General features: G+C 48.9%; 1 protein-coding gene across 8 annotated transcripts in view; it reads right to left on the bottom strand.

The window, feature by feature from the left end:
- Positions 1 to 22141, bottom strand: part of QTRT1 (queuine tRNA-ribosyltransferase catalytic subunit 1) — a 353595-nt gene that overhangs the window by 178950 nt on the left and 152504 nt on the right. For all 8 annotated transcript variants that reach the window (XR_012234469.1, XR_012234470.1, XM_073587543.1 and 5 more), the window contains exons 3-5: positions 11556 to 11635; positions 9398 to 9500; positions 298 to 345 (exon numbers count right to left, since the gene is read on the bottom strand). Coding sequence is in view for 6 of the 8 variants with exons in the window: in XM_073587543.1 (XP_073443644.1) it covers positions 298 to 345; positions 9398 to 9500; positions 11556 to 11635 (231 nt within the window). In the remaining 2 variants the exon portion in view is untranslated. The remainder of the gene's footprint in view (positions 1 to 297; positions 346 to 9397; positions 9501 to 11555; positions 11636 to 22141) is intronic.

The following is a 22141-nucleotide window of genomic DNA, read 5'->3' as shown; positions in this document are numbered from 1 at the left end:
ACGAGGTACACTGTCTGCACCATTAGTCAGCCAGTAGATTAGTGTAAAACTTAGTGCTTGAGTAAAGCCACAAATAAGGTGATTCCAGTTATGTCCTGAAAAGGGAATGTGTGGTTAGAAAATTACATATAGCTTACGTCAGGTTTTCATGCTAAATGTACCGTATTTCTCCATTGTTCCAATTGTTACGTTTCCCAATGGTCGGATTCTACCAAACAGTAAGTTACCACCTACCTAACCTGTGGATCAGTGATAACTTATATTCTTCAAAGAAGATGGTAGCGCCCCATGTCTTACCAATCAAATTTATGTTGAGAAGAGTAGTTCTGCTTTGGGCAGTCCAAGCTGTAATACAAAATATAGGATGATTAGCCGAGTAGTATAATAGATAGAGAGGAGGTGTCTGACCCTAAAAATAAGGGTGCTGAGGCTGTGTAGGTACGGCAAGTCGCAGGATGCAGTGACGAGACGCGAGACGGAGTTAACTTTTAGTGGGAACTTTTATATATATAGATGCCGATAGGGCTATCCTGAGCAACCTAAACAAGATAACAACAATTGTCCTCGCAGGGACCAAACACAAAGAAACAATGATAATGCGAACACGACTAACCCGGCAGATGCCGGTTACTATAGGGCCGCGGTATTGCCGACTACGGGTCCTTAGTTACTATGTGTCACTTAGGCCTGTTTCACACTTCAGTTGTTTGACGTCAGTCAAAATCCGCCGCTTTACAAAAAAAACCGATCCGCCATTTTTTTGTCGGATCCGTTTTTTTCCCATTGACTTGTTTTTTTCCCATTGACTTGCATTAGCGGCGGATTTTGACGGATGGTCATCCGTTGGATCCGTTTTATGATGGATCCGCCAAAATTTTGTCGTCCGCTGACCTCAGTGGACGGACAATGAAACGTTTTTTGTCTGCGTCAAAATAGCGGATAGTAACGGATCCGCCGCTATCCGCCATTCGTCATAATGGTCGCCTATGGGCGGCGGATCCGTTGCCAACCGTTTTTTGATGGAATCCAGCAACGGATCCGCTTTTTGACACTGAGCATGCCCGGAAGAATTTCCTTGCCAGAAATTCTCTCTCTCTCTCTGTCTCTCTTTTTTCCCCAGACTCATTTTCCTTTAAATTTCAGACACTCACTAGTAAAGCGGATCCGTCAAAAAACGGATCTGGTGGCATCCGTTTGTGCCACAACGGAAACGGATCCGTTTTTTCACAACCTGGCGGATTTTGACTGACGTCAAATAACTGAAATGTGAAACAGGCCTTAGCCGTCCTGACATCCAATGGCGTGCTGTGCAATGGTGCTTCGGCGTCGCAGCCGCTGGGCCCAGCCGCCGAGGATCTGGCGAAGGCTTCGGGCATTTGTACGCCCAGGCGAGGCGGGGGCACAACAGGCCCCAGGAGAGTCCTTTGGCAGGATAGCTCCCCGCGGAGGCAGCGGGATACCGCCTGTTAGCGGGAGAATGGAGGTCGCAGCCCCCGGGCATGGATGGGCAGCGGTGATGCTGAGTGGCGGCTGGTAGGCCGCTGGCGCAGCCTGGGGCTGTGCTAGGAGACCCGCGGATGGCGACGGGCAGGCCCCAGCCGCAGACTGAAGCGGGACGGCAACGGCCGCAGGGGGCAGGCTGCAGCCGCGGGCTGGAGTGAAGCGGCAACGGCAGCGGGCAAGCCACAGCCGCGGGCTGGAGTGAAGCAGCAACGGCCGCAGCGGGCAGGCCGCAGCCGCGCGCTGGAGTGAAGCGGCAACGGCCGCGGGCGGCAGCAGGCAGGCCGCAGCCGTGGGCTGGAGTGAGGCGGTGATCCTCCGTCAGTCGTCTCGGTGCTGTCTCCCTGCGGTCCACAGCGAGTCTCTCTCTTGTCGCTGTCCTCCTCTCTGGTTGCTGCTGGAGGCTCTCGCTCCCTGTCGCCCTCGAGGTCTCCTGCTCCTCCTCTGCCGATCTGCTGACTCACCCCGGCTAGCGTCCTCCGCCCTTTTTATATAAGCTCCTCCCCCAACCGTTCTCGAAGTCTCTGCGGTCCATCCCCTAATTCTGTCCCCCGGAAACAGACCCCCTAGGAACCTTGATGTCAGTCCCCTTGGTTCCGGCCCGGACACGCGGCGGGGGCCCTTCCTCCTACACTCCTCTGTCCTGTATGCTTGCCAGTCCTCGGGTGAGGGCTTGGGTAGGCCTGGGTTGGCCTTTTGAGACAAAAGTTCTCGTTGCCATACGAACTGATCTTGTTCGTAACGTTCGGGGGGGTTTCCGGCTGTTGACCGCTCGGAGTGTCTTGGTTCGACTGCGGTGGAACTTTCTGGGGTGGTGGAAGGTGGTGAGCTGGTCGGTTCTGGCAGGTCGACCGGGCCTGCGGAGATATTGTTCCTTGGAGGGCCCGTTTGTACTGCTGGGAAGTCTTCGTCGTCCAGGTCCCAAACCATTGGCAGAGGTTCGGGGACCCGAGGAGTGGTCTCGAGTCGTATGGGGTCGGTGGATGTACAGGGCCGCAACATATTACGGTGCACCATGCGAGTAGGGAGGGCTCTGTCTTTTTCAGGTTGTATTTCGAACACGGGCCCGTCAGGGCTTATTCGGCGCAATACTCGATAGGGACCCTCTTCCCACCGGGATTCCAACTTGTTCTGAGGGCGCTGGTCTAGTACGAGTACTCGATCTCCAGCCTGGAGGTTGCTGGATGGAGGCAGAGTCGCCCCTGGATGTTCCAGGTCCTGGACTTTTGTATGAACGATACGGTGGAGGGCTTGTATCTGGTGCCGGTGGTTCCGGACCCATGATGAAACCCCTGTCCAGGGTTGTGGCTCTTCCAGGTTTAGTTCTACCTCTGTGATTCCTTTGCCTTCCTGCCCAAATAGCAGCGAGTAGGGGGTATAGTCAGTGACCCGGTGTACCCGGTTGTTATAAACCCACACGAGTTCAGGAACGTACTGTGATAAAACACTCCGGGATCGCCTTTGCTGGGGTCAAAGGTCACGTGCGTTCTGCATGAAACTCAGGCGCACAGCCGGGGTCCGGGTATAACTGACACTGGGTCAGGTTTATTAAAGGTGAAAGCAATGCATAAAGAAAAAAAACATAAAACAAATCCTTGCTTGTCCGGCACTAACTAAACAAAGTATAACCTAACTACCAACTGGCGGGCTTCTGTCCAGCCAAACCACAGTTGCAGTGGGCACTGCTTTCACTCACGTGTGTCTGTCACACAGACAAGCTCTCTGTGTTCCCAGGCTGAGACACTCACACACCCACCTGGCATCCTTTTATATCCGCCCTCCCATTATTCATTAGTAACCAGGTGAGATACTGACCAGATTAGGCCACATAGGAAAGGTATCTGGGCGAGATATACCTGCCCTCATCCACTATTCCCACATGATTCTCACAGTGCTCAGCCCAGCGGGCCTTCCGGTCGCTTGGACAAGTGGTGTTTACCGACGTCCAGGAGGACCAGGCTGCGCTGATATTTTCAACTATTAAGATTATCCTGCTCTACAGCAGCATTCTGACCATTTGATTACTGGCGTTATCAGTGAATAACATAAAAAGCGCCCTCCTTCAAGCTACTTTCAAACATACTAGCACGTAACTGATGAAGGTCTATATTGACCGAAACGTTTTCTGGTACTACAATAAACTGCCTCACCAAGCATTAAGTTGAGTGCCAGGTTTTCATTTCCCCAAGAAACACGCCCCCTGATTTGAATGTATCCGTTGGGGGCAACCGTACACTTGGATGAAGTTTCTGCAAATCGCGTAGGCAGCGGACTCTGCAGTTTGATCTCGGGTGGGGGTTACCACGGCGAATTTGGTGAAATGATCCACCATGACGAGACAATGTTCATACCCCTGGTGTGCGGGGCCAATGGTCATGTATGTAGTCCACCATCAAGAGTTTGAAGGGAGCTGATGTTACTATTGTCTGTACCGGGGCCCATTGTGCGGGTGGTTTAGCTAGCTCGCATAAGCGGCACGCCCGGCAAGCTTCTTCCACTGCAGTTTGTAAGCGAGGGTGGTAAACCATTTGCTGCAACCACTGAAAGGTCTTTTGAGCTCCAAAATGGGCTCCTTTTTCATGGGCTTCCTGAGCCAGTTCACCGAGTCAGGCTCCGGGCCCAACTACCTGCCAGGATGTTGTTGATGTTGTCCGAGATACTGCCTTACGATATAATAGTCCCTTCTTGATGACTAATTTTTCCCATTGGCGTAGCATTAGCAGCATGTCCTGAGGCAAGGTTTGCCTCTGGGCATCGGTAGGTAGTTTGCTAGTGGCTACCCATTGGCGTAGAGACCCAATTTCTCCGTCTTCTTGCTGCTGCTGGATCCATTTATCATGAGATTGTTCCAGCATACCCCTGGGGGGTCCTAAATATGATTGTTCTTGGGTGGTAGCTGTGAGTACGGTGGGGGCCAGAGCGAACGGCGCTTCTTCTCCTTCCAATTCGTCATCTTGACTCTGCCCTGGGGTTGCATGCCGGATCCTGGAGAGGGCGTCAGCATGTACATTCTCTGCTCCTCTTTTGTAATGATCTTGTAATTGAACTTGGCCATCAGGGCCACCCATCGCTGCTCCAGAGCCCATAGTTTGGCATTTTCAAGGTGGGCCAGCGGGTTGTTGTCGGTCCGTATCACCACCTCGGAGCCCGCCAGGTACTCTGCGAACCGCTCCGTCATGGCCCACACTACCGCGAGGAGCTCAAGCTTAAAGGAGCTGTAATAGTCGGGATTACGTTCGGAGTCATGAAGTGATCGTCTGCCATAAGCGATCACTCTCTCCCGGCCGTATTGGACTTGTGACAATACAGCCCCCAGCCCATGGAGGCTCCCGTCGAGGTGCAGTATGAACGTCTGCGAGAAATCCAACTAGGCTAACACCGGGGCACCCAAGAGTGCGGCCTTAAGATATTGAAAGGCCTCTTCTTGCGGCTCTTGCCACTGAATCCTCCACCCATTCGCCCCGGCAGGAGCCCCCCTTTAGCAAGTCTTACAGGGCTCGGGCTCGACGTACAAAATTCTTTACGAAATGACGGTAGTATCCGGCCAACCCCAGGAAGGCCCGCACATCTTTTACCGTCACCGGGGGTAGGCCACCCCTGGATTGCGGCAACCTTTTCCAGGGACGGTCTAACGTCTTCGGCGGAGACAGTATGCCCCAGATATTCGATCTGGGTGCGAAACAGGTGGCATTTCTGGGGTTTTACCTTAAACCTGTACTTCTGCAGCAGGCCGAGCACTTGCCCCAACCACCGAAGGTGGTCCTCAATCGTGGCGGCATAGATGATGATGTCGTCCAAGTATATCAGCGTGGCCTCAAAGTTGAGATCTCCCAAACACCGCTCCATCAGCCATTGGAAGGTCCCCGGGGCGTTGGCCAGCCCGAACGGCATCCGATTGAACGCGAACAGTCCCATGGGAAGGATGAACGCAGTCTTGCCCTGTCTTCCTCCGACATTGGCACTTGCCAGTACCCGCTTGCCAGATCCAAAGTTTAGAAGTACGTCGCTTTTCCCAAGGCGGACAGCGGGTACGAGTCTTTGATGGTACAGGCGTTCAGCTTTCGATAGTCCACACAGAACCGCAGAGTGCCGTCCTTTTTGTGAACCAGCAAGATGGGAGCCACCCAGGGACTCTGGCTTTCTCGGATGACCCCCTTCCGCAGCATTTGGCTCAGTAATGTTTTCACCTCCTGGTATAGTTGAGGAGGGATCTGCTGATATCGTTCCCTGATGGGAGCCGTCCCTGCTGTGGGAATACCGTGCGAAATGGCGGTGGTACATCCAAAATCATCCTCGTGGCTGGCGAATATCTCCTGGTACTGCCCAAGTAGCGTTTCCACCTGGAGGATTTGGGCAGGGGTCAGGCCAGAGAGTTCGGCCCGCATTCTCTCCAGGATGGTTCGGCCCTTTTCCTGGGTCGAGGAACCTGCAGTCTGCAGAGATCGGATAGTCACTGCCCAAGGGTCCTCGGACTGCACCTTTAATTGGATCGCAGGGACTGGCAGCGCCTCTTCCAAAGGCCTCACAAGCTTTGCCATTTCGGCCCGAGGCTTTAGGATGATGTCTTGGTCCTCTAGATTGACACAGCGCACCAGGATGGTCCCCCTCCGCACAGTGGCCAGGGTGCGCGCCACCAGTATGCCAGGGTGCAGGCGTTCCGAGAAGCATCGCTCCACCTGCATTTCCACGCCCTCCAGAGGCACCGGGGCCCGAATAGGTAGGGCCACTACTGTCTGTCCGGGCGGCAGCATGAGTGGAGGAGCTGCTGACGCGATTACTTTTCCCAGTGCCTCGCCCTCCTGGCAATCCTGGAGAACTCGCACCAACTGCTGGAAGACCCGCCCTTGGGACCTGCGGGAGCCACACTGGTTCAAGGTCTCTTGCGTGGGGTCATTAAGTAACTTGCCGAACTCTCGCAGTATATTTATACCCAGGGTGACTGGGTGTTTGTTATTGGTCTCCCCCTGGGTCAGGATCACTCCCCGGCGGCCGAGGGATTTGCCACGCATCCAAACCACTCCGGCGACAGGAACCGACAGTTGGTTGGCGGCTACCAGTCTTATCATGGACCCTCACTGGGGTCTCACTGCCTCGGGAAAATGCTGCCAAAAATAAGTTGCAGGCATGGTCGTTACTTGCAACCCTGTGTCTACTAGGCACCGTACGGCACGGCCCTCGACCTCTGCTCATACCACTGGGCACTTGGCGACCAGGTCTTTGGGAATTCTACCACCCCATGTCGTGGCTTCTGGCTCCGAGCGGCGTCCCCCCAGCCCGGAGCCCTCTAGTTTAATGGCCGCCGGGCTGGGCATCTCCCACGCCATGGACACTCTCGTGCGAAGTGGCCCAGCTCCCAGCACTCATAACACCGGTGTTGCGAGGGCCGACCGCTCCGGGCATTGCAAGGCCCCCAGGGCCCCGGGTTTGAACTAGGCCGCCCAGTTGTGGCCTCGGCCCTTCTTTTCAATTCGGCCAACTCGCCCCTGATGTTCTTCAGCTCTTGTTTCATCTCTTCTATACATTGGGGCTCCCGCCAGCATTCACGTAGGCCTGCAAGCTCCAGACCTTCCCCGCGGGGACCGTCAGCCCCTGCTCCTGCTCTCGAGCGCGCGCCTGACTTCCCACCTTGGAGAAAGCCATACGCGGTTTCATCCGGACTTGCTCCTGTAATGCCTGCTTCGTCAGAGGGTCTCGAAGTCCAGTCACTAACAGGTCGCGTAGGGTAATGTCAATGGGTCCTACACCTACGCCGTCCTTCCGCTCGATGGCCGTGTATAGCTCCTGAAGGACATTCATATACTGGGTGATGGTCTCCCCCTCTCCCTGCATGCGACTGAACAACCGGGTTCTCATCTCCCCATTTGTCGGATCCCCATGGGTCTCTTCCAGGATCCGCAAGACCCTAGCAAAGGTGTTGCGGTGTCTCGGGGGCCTCAACCTTACTGAATCCCGGGCCTCCCCATCAAATGCCATGAGAGGTACTTCGGCTTCTAGGTCAGGGGTCATCGGATGCATTCGAAAGAGCCCTTCATCCGCTCCGTCCAGCTCCACAGCATGGTGTTGGTGCCAGAGAACCTGGCCAGATTGCTCAGCATAGCCCCCAAGGAGATACTGGACCGGGGGCCCTCGTTACTTGCTGAGTCTGCGGCCCCGCTCTGGTCCGCGGCATCGTTGTCCGTGCTCGGAGACTGCATCCGGCCGACTACGCCAAATGAAGGTACGGCAGGTCGCGGGATGCAGTGACGAGACGCAAGACGGATTTAACTTTTAGTGGTAACTTTTATATATCTAGATGCCGATAGGGCTATCCTGAGCAACCTAATCAAGATAACAACAATTGTCCTCGCAGGGACCAAACACAAAGAAACAAGGATAATGCGAACACGACTAACCAGGCAGATGCCGGTTACTATAGGGCCGCGGTATGGCCGACTACGGGTCCTTAGTTACTATGTGTCACTTAGCCGTCCTGACGTCCCACGGCGTGCTGTGCAATGGTGCTTCGGCGTCGCAGCCGCTGGGCCCAGCCGCCGAGGATCTGGCCAAGGCTTCGGGCGTTCCTACAACCAGGCGAGGCGGGGGCACAACAGGCCCCAGGAGAGTCCATTGGTGGGAAATCTCCCCGCGGAGGCAGCTGGATACCGCCTGTTAGCGGGAGAATGGAGGCCGCAGCCCCCGGGCAGGGACAGGCAACGGTGATGCTGAGTGGCGGCTGGTAGGCCGTTGGCGCAGCCTGGGGTTGTGCTAGGAGACCCGCGGATGGCGACGGGCAGGCCCCAGCCGCGGACTGAAGCAGGGTGGTGGCGGCTGCGGGCGGCAACGGGCAGGCCGCAGCCGCAAGCTGGAGTGAGGCAGCAACGGCCACAGGCGGCAGCGGGCAGGCCGTAGCCGCGGGCTGGAGTGAAGCGGCAACGGCCACGGGCTGCAGCGGGCAGGCCGCAGCCGCAGGCTGGAGTGAGGCGGTGATCCTCCGTCGGTCGGCTTGGTGCCGTCTCCCTGCGGTCCACAGCGAGTCTTTCTCTCGTCACTCTTGTCGCTGTCCTCCTCTCTGGTTGCTGCTGGAGGCTCTCGCTCCCTGGCGCCCTCAAGGTCTCCTGCTCCTCCTCTGCCAATCTGCTGACTCACCCTGGCTAGCATCCTCCGCCCCTTTGATATAAGCTCCTCCCCCAACCGTTCTCGAAGTCTCTGCGGTCCGTCCCCTAATTCTGTCCCCTGGAAACTGACCCCCTAGGAACCTTGATGACGGTCCCCTTGGTTCCGTGCCGGAGATGCTTCGGGGCCCTTCCTCCTACAGCTGCAGTGTACAGGAACCCCAGGAAGTGCTTGTCTGACAGATCACTGGTACATTGGGTGAGAGATTTTGATGCAGAGAGGGAGGCTGACTATAAAGAGAGTCCAAAAATAGTGCGGAAAGACAGTGACTATAAAATAATGAGCCCCAAAATACAGGAGTCAGTTACCATCCATGAAATCCCTTAAATGGATGGTGGCAAATAAAATATGAAATCTATAAGAAAGCTGTATATCTCGTCAGAACATAATGATTCACATTGTAACAACGAAACGCTAAATGTAATTTTTGGTCGCTGCCCCTTTATTAAAGCCTCTTTGCAGGTGTACAGGGCTCATATGAATTTCCTTCTGGAGTAGGAGCATATTGCACTGACGGAAAGAGCTGAGTACTCGGGGTCAGGTGGCTGCAGTAAAGCTGGCTGTACACAGTAGATAACGGGTTGCTCTGCACCTCAGATTTTGGCTATCTGCCCAACATTACAGACTAGTATAAATACCTGTTGCCTCGGAGCCTCATACACAGGATCCTCCCTCCTGAGATATTGTAAATCCCCTTTAAGTGATGAACGTTCAGAGCAGTGATCAGAGATCCTGATATACTCACCAGTTTGCTTTGCCTTCTCTTGGATCATCCAGTAATACTCGTATGATGTACAGAAGGCAACTCAGCAACTTTAGGGAGAAGTTAAACAATCTGACTCTTAAACCTGGAAAACACAAAGGCAATGAAAAAGGTGAAACTTGTAGAAGAGCTCCCAATAGTTGTGCCAATATCACATAGCTCCTCCTTCATTTCTGTGTAACCAAATGGAAAGAGTGGACTTGCCGTCACATAGCTCCTCCCTCCTGTCTGTATCACTATCCATGTCACATAGCTCCTCCCTCCTGTCTGTATCACTATGTCACATTGTTCCTCCATCCTGTCTGTATCACTATCCATGTCACATAGCTCCTCCCTCCTGTCTGTACCACTATGTCACATTGTTCCTCCATCCTGTCTGTATCACTATCCATGTCACATAGCTCCTCCCTCCTGTCTGTATCACTATGTCACATAGCTCCTCCCTCCTGTCTGTATCACTATCCATGTCACATAGCTCCTCCCTCCTGTTTATATCACTATTCATGTCACATAGCTCCACCCTCCTATCTGTATTACTCTTTGTCATATAGCTCCTCCCTCCTGTCTGTATACTATCCATGTTACATAGCTCCACTGTCCTGTCTGTATTACTCTTTGTCACATAGCTCCACCCTCCTGTCTGTATTACTCTTTGTCACATTGCTCCTCCCTCCTGTCTGTATCACTATCCATGTCACTTAGCGCCTCCCTCCTGTCTGTATCACTGTCCATGTCACTTAGCTCCTTCCTCCTGTCTATCACTGTCCATGTCACATAGCTCCTCCCTCCTGTCTGTATCACTATCCATGTTACATAGCTCCTCTCTCCTGTCTGTATCACTATCCATGCCACATAGCTCCTCCATCCTGTCTGTATCACTATCCATGTTACATAGCTCCTCTCTCCTGTCTGTATCACTATCCATGCCACATAGCTCCTCCCTCCTGTCTGTATTACTCTTTGTCACTTAGCTCCTTCCTCCTGTCTATCACTAGCCATGTCACATAGCTCCTCTCTCCTGTCTGTATCACTGTCCATGTCACTTAGCTCCTTCCTCCTGTCTATAACTAGCCATGTCACATAGCTCCTCCCTCCTGTCTGTATCACTGTCCATGTCACTTAGCTCCTTCCTCCTGTCTATCACTAGCCATGCCACATAGCTCCTCCGTCCTGTCTGTATCACTATCCATGTTACATAGCTCCTCTCTCCTGTCTGTATCACTATCCATGCCACATAGCTCCTCCCTCCTGTCTGTATTACTCTTTGTCACTTAGCTCCTTCCTCCTGTCTATCACTAGCCATGTCACATAGCTCCTCTCTCCTGTCTGTATCACTATCCATGCCACATAGCTCCTCCGTCCTGTCTGTATTACTCTTTGTCACTTAGCTCCTTCCTCCTGTCTATCACTAGCCATGTCACATAGCTCCTCCCTCCTGTCTGTATCACTATCCATGCCACATAGCTCCTCCGTCCTGTCTGTATCACTATCCATGTTACATAGCTCCTCTCTCCTGTCTGTATCACTATCCATGCCACATAGCTCCTCCCTCCTGTCTGTATCACTGTCACATAGCTCCTCCCTCCTGTCTGTATCACTATCCATATCACATAGCTCCTCCCTCCTGTCTGTATCACTATGTCACATAGCTCCTCCCTCCTGTTTATATCACTATTCATGACACATAGCAGGGTGGTGCTATCTGTATTACTTTGTCATATAGCTCCTCCCTCCTGTCTGCATACTATCCATGTTACATAGCTCCACCCTCCTGTTTGTATTACTCTTTGTCACATGGCTCCTCCCTCCTGTCTGTACACGATGTCACATTGCTCCTCCCTCCTGTCTGTATCACTATCCATGTCACATAGCTCCTCCCTCCTGTCTGTATCGCTATCCATGTCACATAGCTCCTCCCTACTGTCTGTATCGCTCTCCATGTCATATAGCTCCTCCCTCCTGTCTGTATCACTATCCATGTCACATAGCTCCTCCCTCCTGTCTGTATCACTATCCATGTCACATAGCTCCTCCCTCCTGTCTGTATCACTATCCATGTCACTTAGCTCCTCCCTGCTGTCTGTATCACTCTCCGTGTCATATAGCTCCTCCTTCATGTCTATGTATATTAAATACTTACTTGATCTCTGATTTTTAATGAAGAACAGTTTAAGTCGTTCCTTGAAGGAGTTTTCATTCACATAAAATTCTACTTGGACCCTATAAAAAGAATAAAAAATGAAAAATGATGTCACGCGTGTTATGTCAGTAAATGTTTTCAAAAGCTATTAGAACTCAAACATCATAAAAATGGAAACATAGTAAGAACTTGAAAGGCAATCAGAAATATTTCATTTCACCCCACAGAGTAGGAAATGTTTATTAGAGAGGGCACATGAGTCTCATGCCCTCGGAATCCATCAACTTTAAGACCTAGATGACTTCTACAACTCACCTTCTTGCCATTCTAGTAATCCGAGTCAACTGACTCCTTCTTTGAAAAGTATAAGGGGCTACTCAAACCCTACTTACATCTCTACAACCCAGACTCCAAAGTTGCAGGAATCTATGAAGTCAAAAGGTGCAGATACTGCATCATTCAGGGTTTTTCAGCAATGGACCCTGTAAAAGCAACAAGCCTTAACTGTCTCCCCACATACTTAGGTCATCATACCATATTAAAACATAAGGAATGATTCAGAAAATGTAACATATGCAAACCAAAATACTGAATACATCTATAACCAATCGATTATAGTAGTCCAGGTCCCTCTGTCAAGTTTTCTTTTTTACACTCCCCCACTAAGGTAAAAGGTGGGGACTAAGTCATTGAAAAGGAGTAGGTACCCCAAAATTAAATTTTGCCCTGGGGACTCCAATCTTAATCTGGCTGTACACACAACTCTTCAGATCATCACAATCAACACTACTGTGTTAACAAGGGGTGTTGGTAATACCCATTGCGGTCCCAGTTTTATTGCCATGTTTACTTTTCCACACTTTCATGATTAAAGTCAGAAAAAAATACCTAAAGCTCCCAGAGCTTCAGCCTCTCAGACATAGAGTTTTAGGTGCTTGCAAAACAGATGTCTAAAGCTCACATGGCTTAATCTATCATGCGATGGAAAAAAGTGAAAAAGAACTGTTACAATTGACGAAATCAGAACAACTTAGAAAAATGATAATAACGTGTGAGGCTAAATGTGACTACTTGTTCTTCATCCTCCATTTTCCCAATCTTTGTTCATGCTTTCCTCGTGCTCAATTTCTCCAGCTCCTCGCAACAGAAATAATCTCCTCTGGCCTTTTAAGCCTTTTTATTCAGCAGCAGGCATTGATTGCCGCCAGCTCAGTGGCATCATCTGTACATCCTTCATCTACTTTAAATTACCCTACTTCAGAATAAATCTCGTTGAATCATTGCCATATATTGTACTTGTATAATTCTCTGTCTTGCCATAATTCACTCTTCCCTGTACTAATAGAAAAAAAAACACAAAATCCTCGAATTGAAGTGAATAGTGATTTTCTGGCTTTTAAACCCATTAGTGTTCATTAGTCTTAGATCTATTCCATGCCCACGATGAAGATGACCGTCCTCGATGACCCTTTTTATTGTCATGTGAGTTGCTCCAGTTATCTAAAATGAATTATTTGTTATGTAGACAGAGTGACGATTGGGTTGGCACTGGCTATACCAGAAGTAGAGTCTATGGCTTTTGGCGGTGTTCCCGATGTGTGCCGCCTCCCCATCCTTGGCCGCCGTCCGCAGTTTTTTGAGGAATAGGAGTAGGTCTCCGCCATTTGTTGCGCGTGCACTAAGCATTCTTGGCTAGCGCATGCGCAGTATGCTTTGCCCAACTGCGGGCAAAGCCGAAAAGCCTGACTGCGCATGCGCCGGTTAACTAAGCCCCAGAACACAGCAAAATACTTCCGGGGCTTAGTTAACTTTTTAGGAGTAATTTGCTCATTTTTTAGCTCTTTATTCTCAAAACGTTTTGCGCCACTTTTGAATTTATTTTTTTACATTTTTCTTCGACCACTTCGCTTATCCAGATGTTTTAGAAAAGATTCACGAAATGCGACTTCAAGCAAATGTTGCAAATTTTTTGCCTAATTATATACTACTTTTTCAAGGATATGCAACTTTCGGAACTAAAAAGTCAGAAAAATAGGTTTTAGGTGAGTACATTTTGTTTTTGCGAAAAAAAAAAAAACTTATGAACCGCGTGTGCTATTTTTGAAGAATTTGGTGAATACAATACAAAAAAATAAAGAAAAATGACTTCATTAACCCTTTAATGGCTGGAGCTTTTTTCGGTTTTGCGTTTTCGTTTGTTTTTCGCTCCCCTTCTTCCCAGAGTCATAACTTTTTTATTTTTCCGTCAATATGGCCATGTAAGGGTTTATTTGTTGCGAGACGTGTTGTACTTTTGAACGACACCATTGGTTTTACCAGATAGTGTACTCGAAAACGGGAAAAAAAATTCCAAGAGCAGTGAAATAGCAAAAAAGTGCAATCCCACACTTGTTTTTTGTTTGGCTTTTTTGCTAGGTTCACTAAATGCTAAAACTGACCTGACATTGTGATTCTCCAGGTCATTACGAGTTCACAGACACCAAACATGGCTAGGTTCTCTTTTATCTAAGTGGTGAATGGAAATTCCAAAGTTTGCTTAAAGAAACAAAAATGTGCAATTTTCCGAGACCCGTAGCGTCTCCATTTTTCGTGATCTGGGGTCGGGTGAGGGCTTATTTTTTGCACGTCGGGTTGACGTTTCTAATGATACCACTTCTGTGTAGATACGTTCTTTTGATCGCCCGTTATTGCATTTTAATGCAATGCTGTGGTGACCAAAAAAAGATAATTCTGGCGTTTTGATTTTTTTTTCTCGCTATGCCGTTTAGGTTAATCCTTTTTTTATTGATAGATTGGGCGATTCTGATCGTGGCGATACCAAATATGTGTATGTGTGATTTTTTTTTTTATTGTTTTATTTTGATTGGGGTGAAAGAGGGGTGATTTAGGGGTGATTTAAACTTTGATGTTTTGTTTTTTTTTAATTTTTAAACACTTTTTTTATGGCATTTTATGATGTGGTATGCTTTGGATCATGAGCTGTACCACGCCTTCACCATACTTTTCTCTTTCCATTATTCTGGTAGAGGTTGATCTTGGTTTCATCTGTCCAAAGAATGTTCTTCCAGAACTGTGCTGGCTTTTTTAGATGTTTTTTAGCAAAGTCCAGTCTAGCCTTTTGATTCTTGATGCTTATGAGTGGCTTGCACCGTGCAGTGAACCCTCTGTATTTACTTTCATGCAGTCTTCTCTTTATGGTAGATTTGGATATTGATACGCCTACCTCCTGGAGAGTGGTGTTCACTTGGTTGGCTGTTGTGAAGGGGTTTCTCTTCACCATGGAGATTATTCTGCGATCATCCACCACTGTTGTCTTCCGTGGGCGCCCAGGTCTTTTTGCATTGATGAGTTCACCAGTGCTTTCTTTCTTTCTCGGGATGTACCAAACTATAGATTTTGCCACTCCTAATGTTGTAGCAATTTCTCGGATGGGTTTTTTCTGTTTTTGCAGCTTAAGGATGGCTTTTTTCACCTGCATGGAGAGCTCCTTTGACCGCTGTGTTTCCTTCACAGCAAAACCTTCCAAATGCAAGCACCACACCTCAAATCAACTCCAGGCCTTTTATCTGCTTAATTGAGAATGACATAACGAAGGGATTGCCCACACCTGTCCATGAAATAGCCTTGGAGTCAGTTGTCCAATTACTTTTGATCCCTTTAAAAACAGGGAGGCACATGTTAAGGAGCTGAAACTCCTAAACCCTTCATCCAATTTTAATGTGGATACCCTCAAATGAAAGCTGAAAGTCTGAACTTCAACTGCATCTAAATTGTTTTGTTTAAAATTCATTGCGGTAATGTCTGGAACCAAAATTAGAAAAATGTTTTCTCTGTCCAAATATATATGGACCCAACTGTATGGGCGATGCTCAGATCGCCTATATGTAGCAGAAATGCAGCATTGCTATGAGCGCCGACCACAGGGTGGCGCTCATAGCAATCTGCCGGCAACAACCATAGAAGTCTCTATGAGACCTCTGGTTGCCCTGGCAATGCATAGCTGACCCCCCTGATCACGTGACGGAGGTCGGCGATGCGCTCATTTCCGGCCGAGTGCCGGAAGCACTAGTTAAATGCCCGTTTTCAGAGTTTGACAGCGGAATTTAACTAGTTAATAGGAGCGGGCGGATCTCGATTCCGCCCGTGCCTATTGCGGGCACATGTCAGCTGTTTATAACAGCTAACATGTCGCGGCTTTGAGGTAGGCTCACTGCCGGAACCCACCTCAAAGCAGGGAATACTGACTGCTGATGTACTATCCCGTCAGCGGTCAGTAAGGGGTTAAATCACAAAAGAGGACTTGGGCCAAGAGTGTTTAGGAGACATCGTCTACAGTTCTTCCCTCCTAAGAAGCTGTGGGGAAGGTGACTTGACGGACAGACGTGACTGGTAGTAGGAGGGGATGGTTTGTGCACTAGAGACGGAGATTGACAGGATAGAAGGGTGACAGCTGGGAAAGGTGGATAGGAGCGTGAAGTACCTAGAAATGACCACAAGATGGCAGGGGGGAGTAGCTTAGGACTCAACATCAGCTTATGGCTTGAGAAACGCTTAGTCATGGGGGGCGGTGAGATAGGAACCCAGGAGGGAAATTCCCGGTGAGAGAGGGGATAAATAGAACTGGTTGGGGTTCCAGGTAGGCTAGTCCCGGGAGGAGTTCGGTAGAAGACGGTGAAGAGAGAAGAGCTCGACCAGGGGACGGACAGCAAAGAGACAGTCGGGGGTGGCCCTGACCCGACGGACCGCAGGACAGACTAAGTCCCGGGGGTTCCGATTGGACGACGACCTCAGGCAGGTGAAGCGCAGCCGGTAGATTGGTCTAGGACAGCCCCAGTGAAAGATCCGCAAGGGATGTTACTTCAACTGAAGCAAAGGTGCAGGTACCCGGGCCTGGAGACAGAGAACTGTAAAGAGGCTGCATGCGTGGTTGTGGTCGTCAGGAGGACGACGAATAAATCCAGAACTGTTACTATTGAAATCTGTCTCCGCCTCGTCCTTGCATCGCCTGGTGTCTGTGTCATCCGGACAGGGTAAGCAGTGGTCCACCCCCCAATCCTGGCCCCCTACCACAAAGCCAAGAGCTGATCTCCAAATCTTCCAATGAATCTCCTACCATCGCACACGAGTGGAAAAGGTTGCCAAGAGAGGTTGTGAGTTCTCTTTCAATGGAAGTCTTCACACAGAGGCTGGACAGACATCTGTCTGAGATGGTTTAGTGACTCCTGCATTGAGCAGGGGGTTGGACACGATGACCCTGGAGGTCCCTTCCAACTCTAACCTTCTAGGATTCTATGATTCACACTCGTTATATCCTCCTCTATATTGATGTTATGTTGAGGCTCTGTCCCTTATTGCAATAAAAAATACTGGGAGGCAGAAGGTTTCTCCTACTACTCTGTGTCCAGAAAAGGCTGATCAAATAATACTATGCCCATTTAGTTGAGCACTACCCCTCCTAACTGAAGATGGCGTTAACTAGAAAAAGATAGCCCCCCACCGCTCCCCCTATATGTTCAGCATAACATAAGCATCCACTACTGTTTCAAGGGTAAAAGCCTCTCTAGCATGCTCATTAACATCGATAATTAAAGTAGTAAATGTCAGACATCTCATGTCATAGGTGAAAAAAAATATCAGATAAATTTGATTTTTCCCATCCAGCTCCAAAACAGCGTGTACATTTTTCCTGTAGTGTTTCCTTCACATTAGTTTATACACATAATTTCCCACCTGGATTATTGTAATCTTCTAATGAATGGTTCAATTTGCAAAGCTTAAAGTAATTCTCGGGGATTTCATGAATGACATAACTACTGATGTCTAGTGCTGCTAATGTATACGCTGTATCCAGTAGAGATTTTGCGTACTGTCGGAGCAGAAGCGGATCGTTGTACTAGCTGCTCCATGTACAGTTGTGGTCGAAAGTGTTGGCACCCTTGAAATTGTTCCAGAAAAAAAAAAGTATTTCTCCCAGAAAATTATTACTATTATATATGTTTTTAATACACTTGTTTATTTCCTTGGTGTGTATTGGAACAACACAAAAAAAACAGACAAAAAAGGCAAATTGGAAATAATTTCACACAAAACCCCCAAAATGGGCCAGACAAAATTGTTGGAGCTATCCCAAAATTGTGGGTAAATGACTTTGTTTCCAGCTTTGTTTGATGCTCGTTCAAACTCACCTGTGGCAAGTAACAGGTGTAGGCAGTGTGAAATTCATACTTGAAACCAGATAAAAAGGAGAGAAGTTGACTCAATATTTGCATTGTGTGTCTGTGTGTGCCACACTAAGCATGGAGACAGAAAGAGGAGAAGAGAACTGTCCGAAGATTTGAGAACTAAAATTGTTAAACAATATCATCAGTCTCAAGGTTACAAGTCCATCTCTAGATATCTTGATGTTCCTTTGTCCCCGATGTGCATGTGGCGCCCCTGAGGGTTCAGTTGCCACAGAGGTACTGCACCTCCTCCTGAGGTGTGGTATCCCACCATCCAGGTAAGGTGGAGACTCCTGACCACGCTCCAACACCTGCACCCCACACCACAAAGTAATGTAGCAAAGCACCTTCGGCGGCTTCCTGCTTGGGGTATAGCAAAGCACCCATTGGTGGCTCCCTGCTTGGAACACGAAATGTGCTGGGAGGTGGGTGGAGTTAGATTACATTACAAGGATCGGGAAGAGTTTAGAACAGTCAGTCAGTTGGTTAGAGAGTTGGAGAGAAGAAGATCCCTGGAGAGAGGGATAGATGGATGGAAGTGCTGCAGCAGATCCCAGTGACCTGGGTCTGCTGGCACGGGAAAGGAAGAGAGAGAGCAACATAGACGGAAAGCCTGATTCTCCATAAGAAAAAAAGACTAGTATGGAACGTGAGGAGACAAAGGGAACAGAGGACGTGGGTTAGAAGAGAACCCTTCCTAGAAGTTCCAAGCGCAAGGCCGGGGCCCGGTCCCCGAAGTTGTATGGATACTAATGGTCCTGCAACAGACACCGGAGGAATAGAAGTAGTGACCACTTTATTCCCACACAAGACTTGGGGGCAACAACAGCCACTGGATAGTGAGCTGGGACTTAGTAGCAAGAAGTCCCCGAAGCAGGCTACAGCTGTCTGCCGTACAAGTAGAGTTCATAAGAACATCGGACAGGAGGAAACCCAGTGTAACTCAGTACTAGGAGTACTTCATTTAAAGGCGCTATAAGAGGAGACGTTCAGAAAAGGCACATGTTGGCGGAGTGTTGGAAAGGAGTATTCCATTTGGCCTAGAGGTTGACTGAGTCCCTGACCCAGAGGACACGGCACGGAGGCAGGCACCTGTTTGTACAACAGACTGTGAGTAAAGCTTTGGGACTACATGCCCTGGTGTCCTCCACTTATTCCTGCGCCAACCTGCCCAGCACTGCTACATCCCTTGCGCCTGACACTACACCATCTACGTGTCACTTCACCTACTCTGCCCTAATAGATCACAGACTGAATATGAGTCAACAGTGTGATGCAGCAGCAAAAAAGGAAAATGCAATTCTAGGATGTATTAACAGAAGAATACAGTCTAGATCACGTGAAGTCATTATTTCCCTCTACTCCTCTCTGGTCAGACCTCATCTGGAATACTGTGTCCAGTTTTGGGCACCACATTTTAAAAAAGACATCAACAAACTGGACCAAGTTCAGAAAAGAGCGACCAGAATGGTGACCGGTCTGCAAACCCTGTCTTATGAGGAAAGGTTGCAGGATTTGGGAATGTTTAGTTTGCAAAAGAGAAGACTGAGAGGAGACTTAATAGCTGTCTACAAATATCTAAAGGGCTGTCACATTGTAGAAGGATCATCTTTATTCTCATTTGCACAAGGAAAGACTAGAAGCAATGGTATGAAACTGAATGGGAGGAGACACAGATCAGATATTAGAAAAAACTTTTTGACAGTTAGAGTGATCAATGAGTGGAACAGGCTGCCAAGAGAAGTGGTGAGTTCTCCTTCAATGGAAGTCTTCAAACAGAGGCTGGACAGACATCTGACTGGGATGATTTAGCGAATCCTGCTTTGAGCAGGGGGTTGGACCAGATGGCCCAGGAGGTCCCTTCCAACTCTACCATTCTAGGATTCTATGGGACTACAGCCCTGCCTGTGGAGGGCTATAACATCACTGCTGCACCACACCATCTGTCCCAGGGGATCTGTCTGCAGCGTCGGCTTACATCTTCATTGCCGAACACCACAGGTGGTGTCACAACTTACACATTAATACTGAACATTTACAATGGGCGTTCAGGGCCACGGGCCGGGTTCCAGCTACCGAGACATCTCCCATGGAGGACCATCGGGCCCGGTACCGAGTACTCCACTGCCCTGGGTGTGAGGGCGACCCATGCAACATAATCAGGAAGTTTTAGAACCCGTGGCACTGTAGATAATCTCCCTGGATGTGGACAACAGAGAAAAACTGATGAAAGGTTGCAACACAGGATAGTCCGCATGGTGGATAAGCAGTCCCAAATTAAGTTCTGTCGACATTTGAATGACATGAAACCATATGGCAGGAAACCCAGGAGGAACCCACTGCTGACACAGACATAAAAAATCTAGACTTCAATTTTCCAAAATGTATGCGAGTAAGCCAAAATGCTTCTGAAAAAAGATCTTGTGGACAGATGAGACCAAGATAGAGCTTTTTGGTAAATCATATAATTCTGTTTACCGAAAAGAGAATGAGGCCTACAAAGAAAATAACACAGTACCTACAGTCAAATATGGTGGAGGTTCAAATATACTTTGGGGTTGTTTTGCTGCCTCTGGCACTGGGAGCCTTGACTGTGTTAAAGGCATCATGAAATCTAAAGATTACAAAAGGAATTTGGGTCACAATGCAGTGCCCAGTGTCAGAAAGCTGGGTTTGTGTCCTAGGTCATAGGTCGTCAAGCAGTACAATAACCCCAAACAAAGCACTGGAGTGTTCTGAAGTGGCCAGCAATGATTCCGGACCTAAATCCCTTTGAACACCTGTGGCGAGATCTTAAAGGGAATCTGTCACCCTTTTTTTGCCATATGAGCTGCCGGCATTGACATCAGGGGCTTATCTACAGCATTCTTTAAAGTTGTAGATAAGCCCCCGATGTAACCTGAAAGATTCTGCTGCGGTGTACATTACCATAATATCCTATGGGAAATGAAATCTACAGTGCAGATGGTGCAGATTTTTCCGCGCGGATTTGCTGCGGTTTCTAATCCGCAGAAAGAATTGACATGTCAATTCTTTCTGCGGATTCCGCTGCGGTTTACCATCTCCTCCATTGTAGAGGTGATAAATCACAGGGCAAAACCGCAAGCTAATCCGTAGATAAACCGCAGGTCTTTTGACCTGCGGATTTTGCTAAATCCACGTGGATAAATCCGCAGCAGAATCCGCATCATGTGCACATACCGCAGGACCAAAACCGCAGGATCCGCAGGACCAAAACCGCTGCGGATCCGCAGCAGAATCCGCAGCAGAATCCGCAGCGTGTGCACACACTGGAGCAGTTTGTAAAAGAAGAGTGCTCCAAATTTCCAGTTGAAAGGTGTAAGAAGCTTGTTGATGGTTATAGGAAGTGATTGATTGCAGTTATTTATTCCAAAAAGGTGTGTGACAAAATAATAATTTGACGGTGGCAACAATTTTGTCTGGCCTATTTTTGCGGTTTTGTGTGAAATTATGTCAAATTTGCCCTTTTTTGTGTGGGTCCAATACACACAATGGAAATAAACATGTGGATAAAAAAACATGTGTAACTGCAATAATTTTCTGGGAGAAATCTTTCAAGGGTGCCAACACTTTTGGCCATGACTGTATATGAGAACGCATCCATACAAAATATGTACATCCACTCTCCCCTATAGCGAAACAACCTACATACACAAATCCAGAAGAACGTTCTGCAAATTATGGTGGAATCACCATATAACACATGTATGGGAATGTCAAAGCCTTGTATAACATCTGCAGTCACAAGCAAAAAGACAATTAGTTTGGAATGTCAAAGGCAGGTCCAAAGCAGCGTTTGCACCTGAAAATATGTTTTTCCCCCTTTAATCCTTTGTAAGTCTTTTGACTGCAAAAGCAAATGTCCCAAGGGAGAAATTTTTCATATGTAGTGTAAGGGGGTGAACAGGAACAGTGTCATCGGTCCGAAATATGCTCTGGGGCCGTCATCACTGTTGCAGGGGGGTGACTTGCCTGGGCAGGGAGAGCTCGAGCACCTGACAGAAAGGGGCGTGAGAGACTTAAAAGGAGCAGAACGTGGGAAGGAGAGGGACTTCGCGGGAAGGTTACTACAGAGCAGGATGAAGGTTGACTCCCTCTTCTCAGGTACCGCCGCTGACGCCAGCCCTTTACAGACTGTCCGCCTCTTATACCCTTTGCCCAGTGCCCCTCCACGAATTAGACCGGTAATGGGTAGTGCAGCAGACATACCGACCTTTCCTGAATGTTGTGATTCTGTACGAGGCCTTGTCACCCCTGCAGCCTGTACGGCATTGTACCCCCGGTGTACCGCGTCACACTTTAGGAACCCACAGAAGGAACTGTATCCCCTCTCCAATGGACCCA

The sequence above is a fragment of the Dendrobates tinctorius genome, unplaced genomic scaffold (genome assembly GCF_039654945.1).
Source record: "Dendrobates tinctorius isolate UK_male_01 unplaced genomic scaffold, ASM3965494v1 ptg000099l, whole genome shotgun sequence".
Taxonomy (NCBI): Eukaryota; Metazoa; Chordata; class Amphibia; order Anura; family Dendrobatidae; genus Dendrobates; species Dendrobates tinctorius.
Note: the sequence above shows the minus strand (reverse complement) of the source record. Positions and strands in the feature narration are given on the sequence as shown.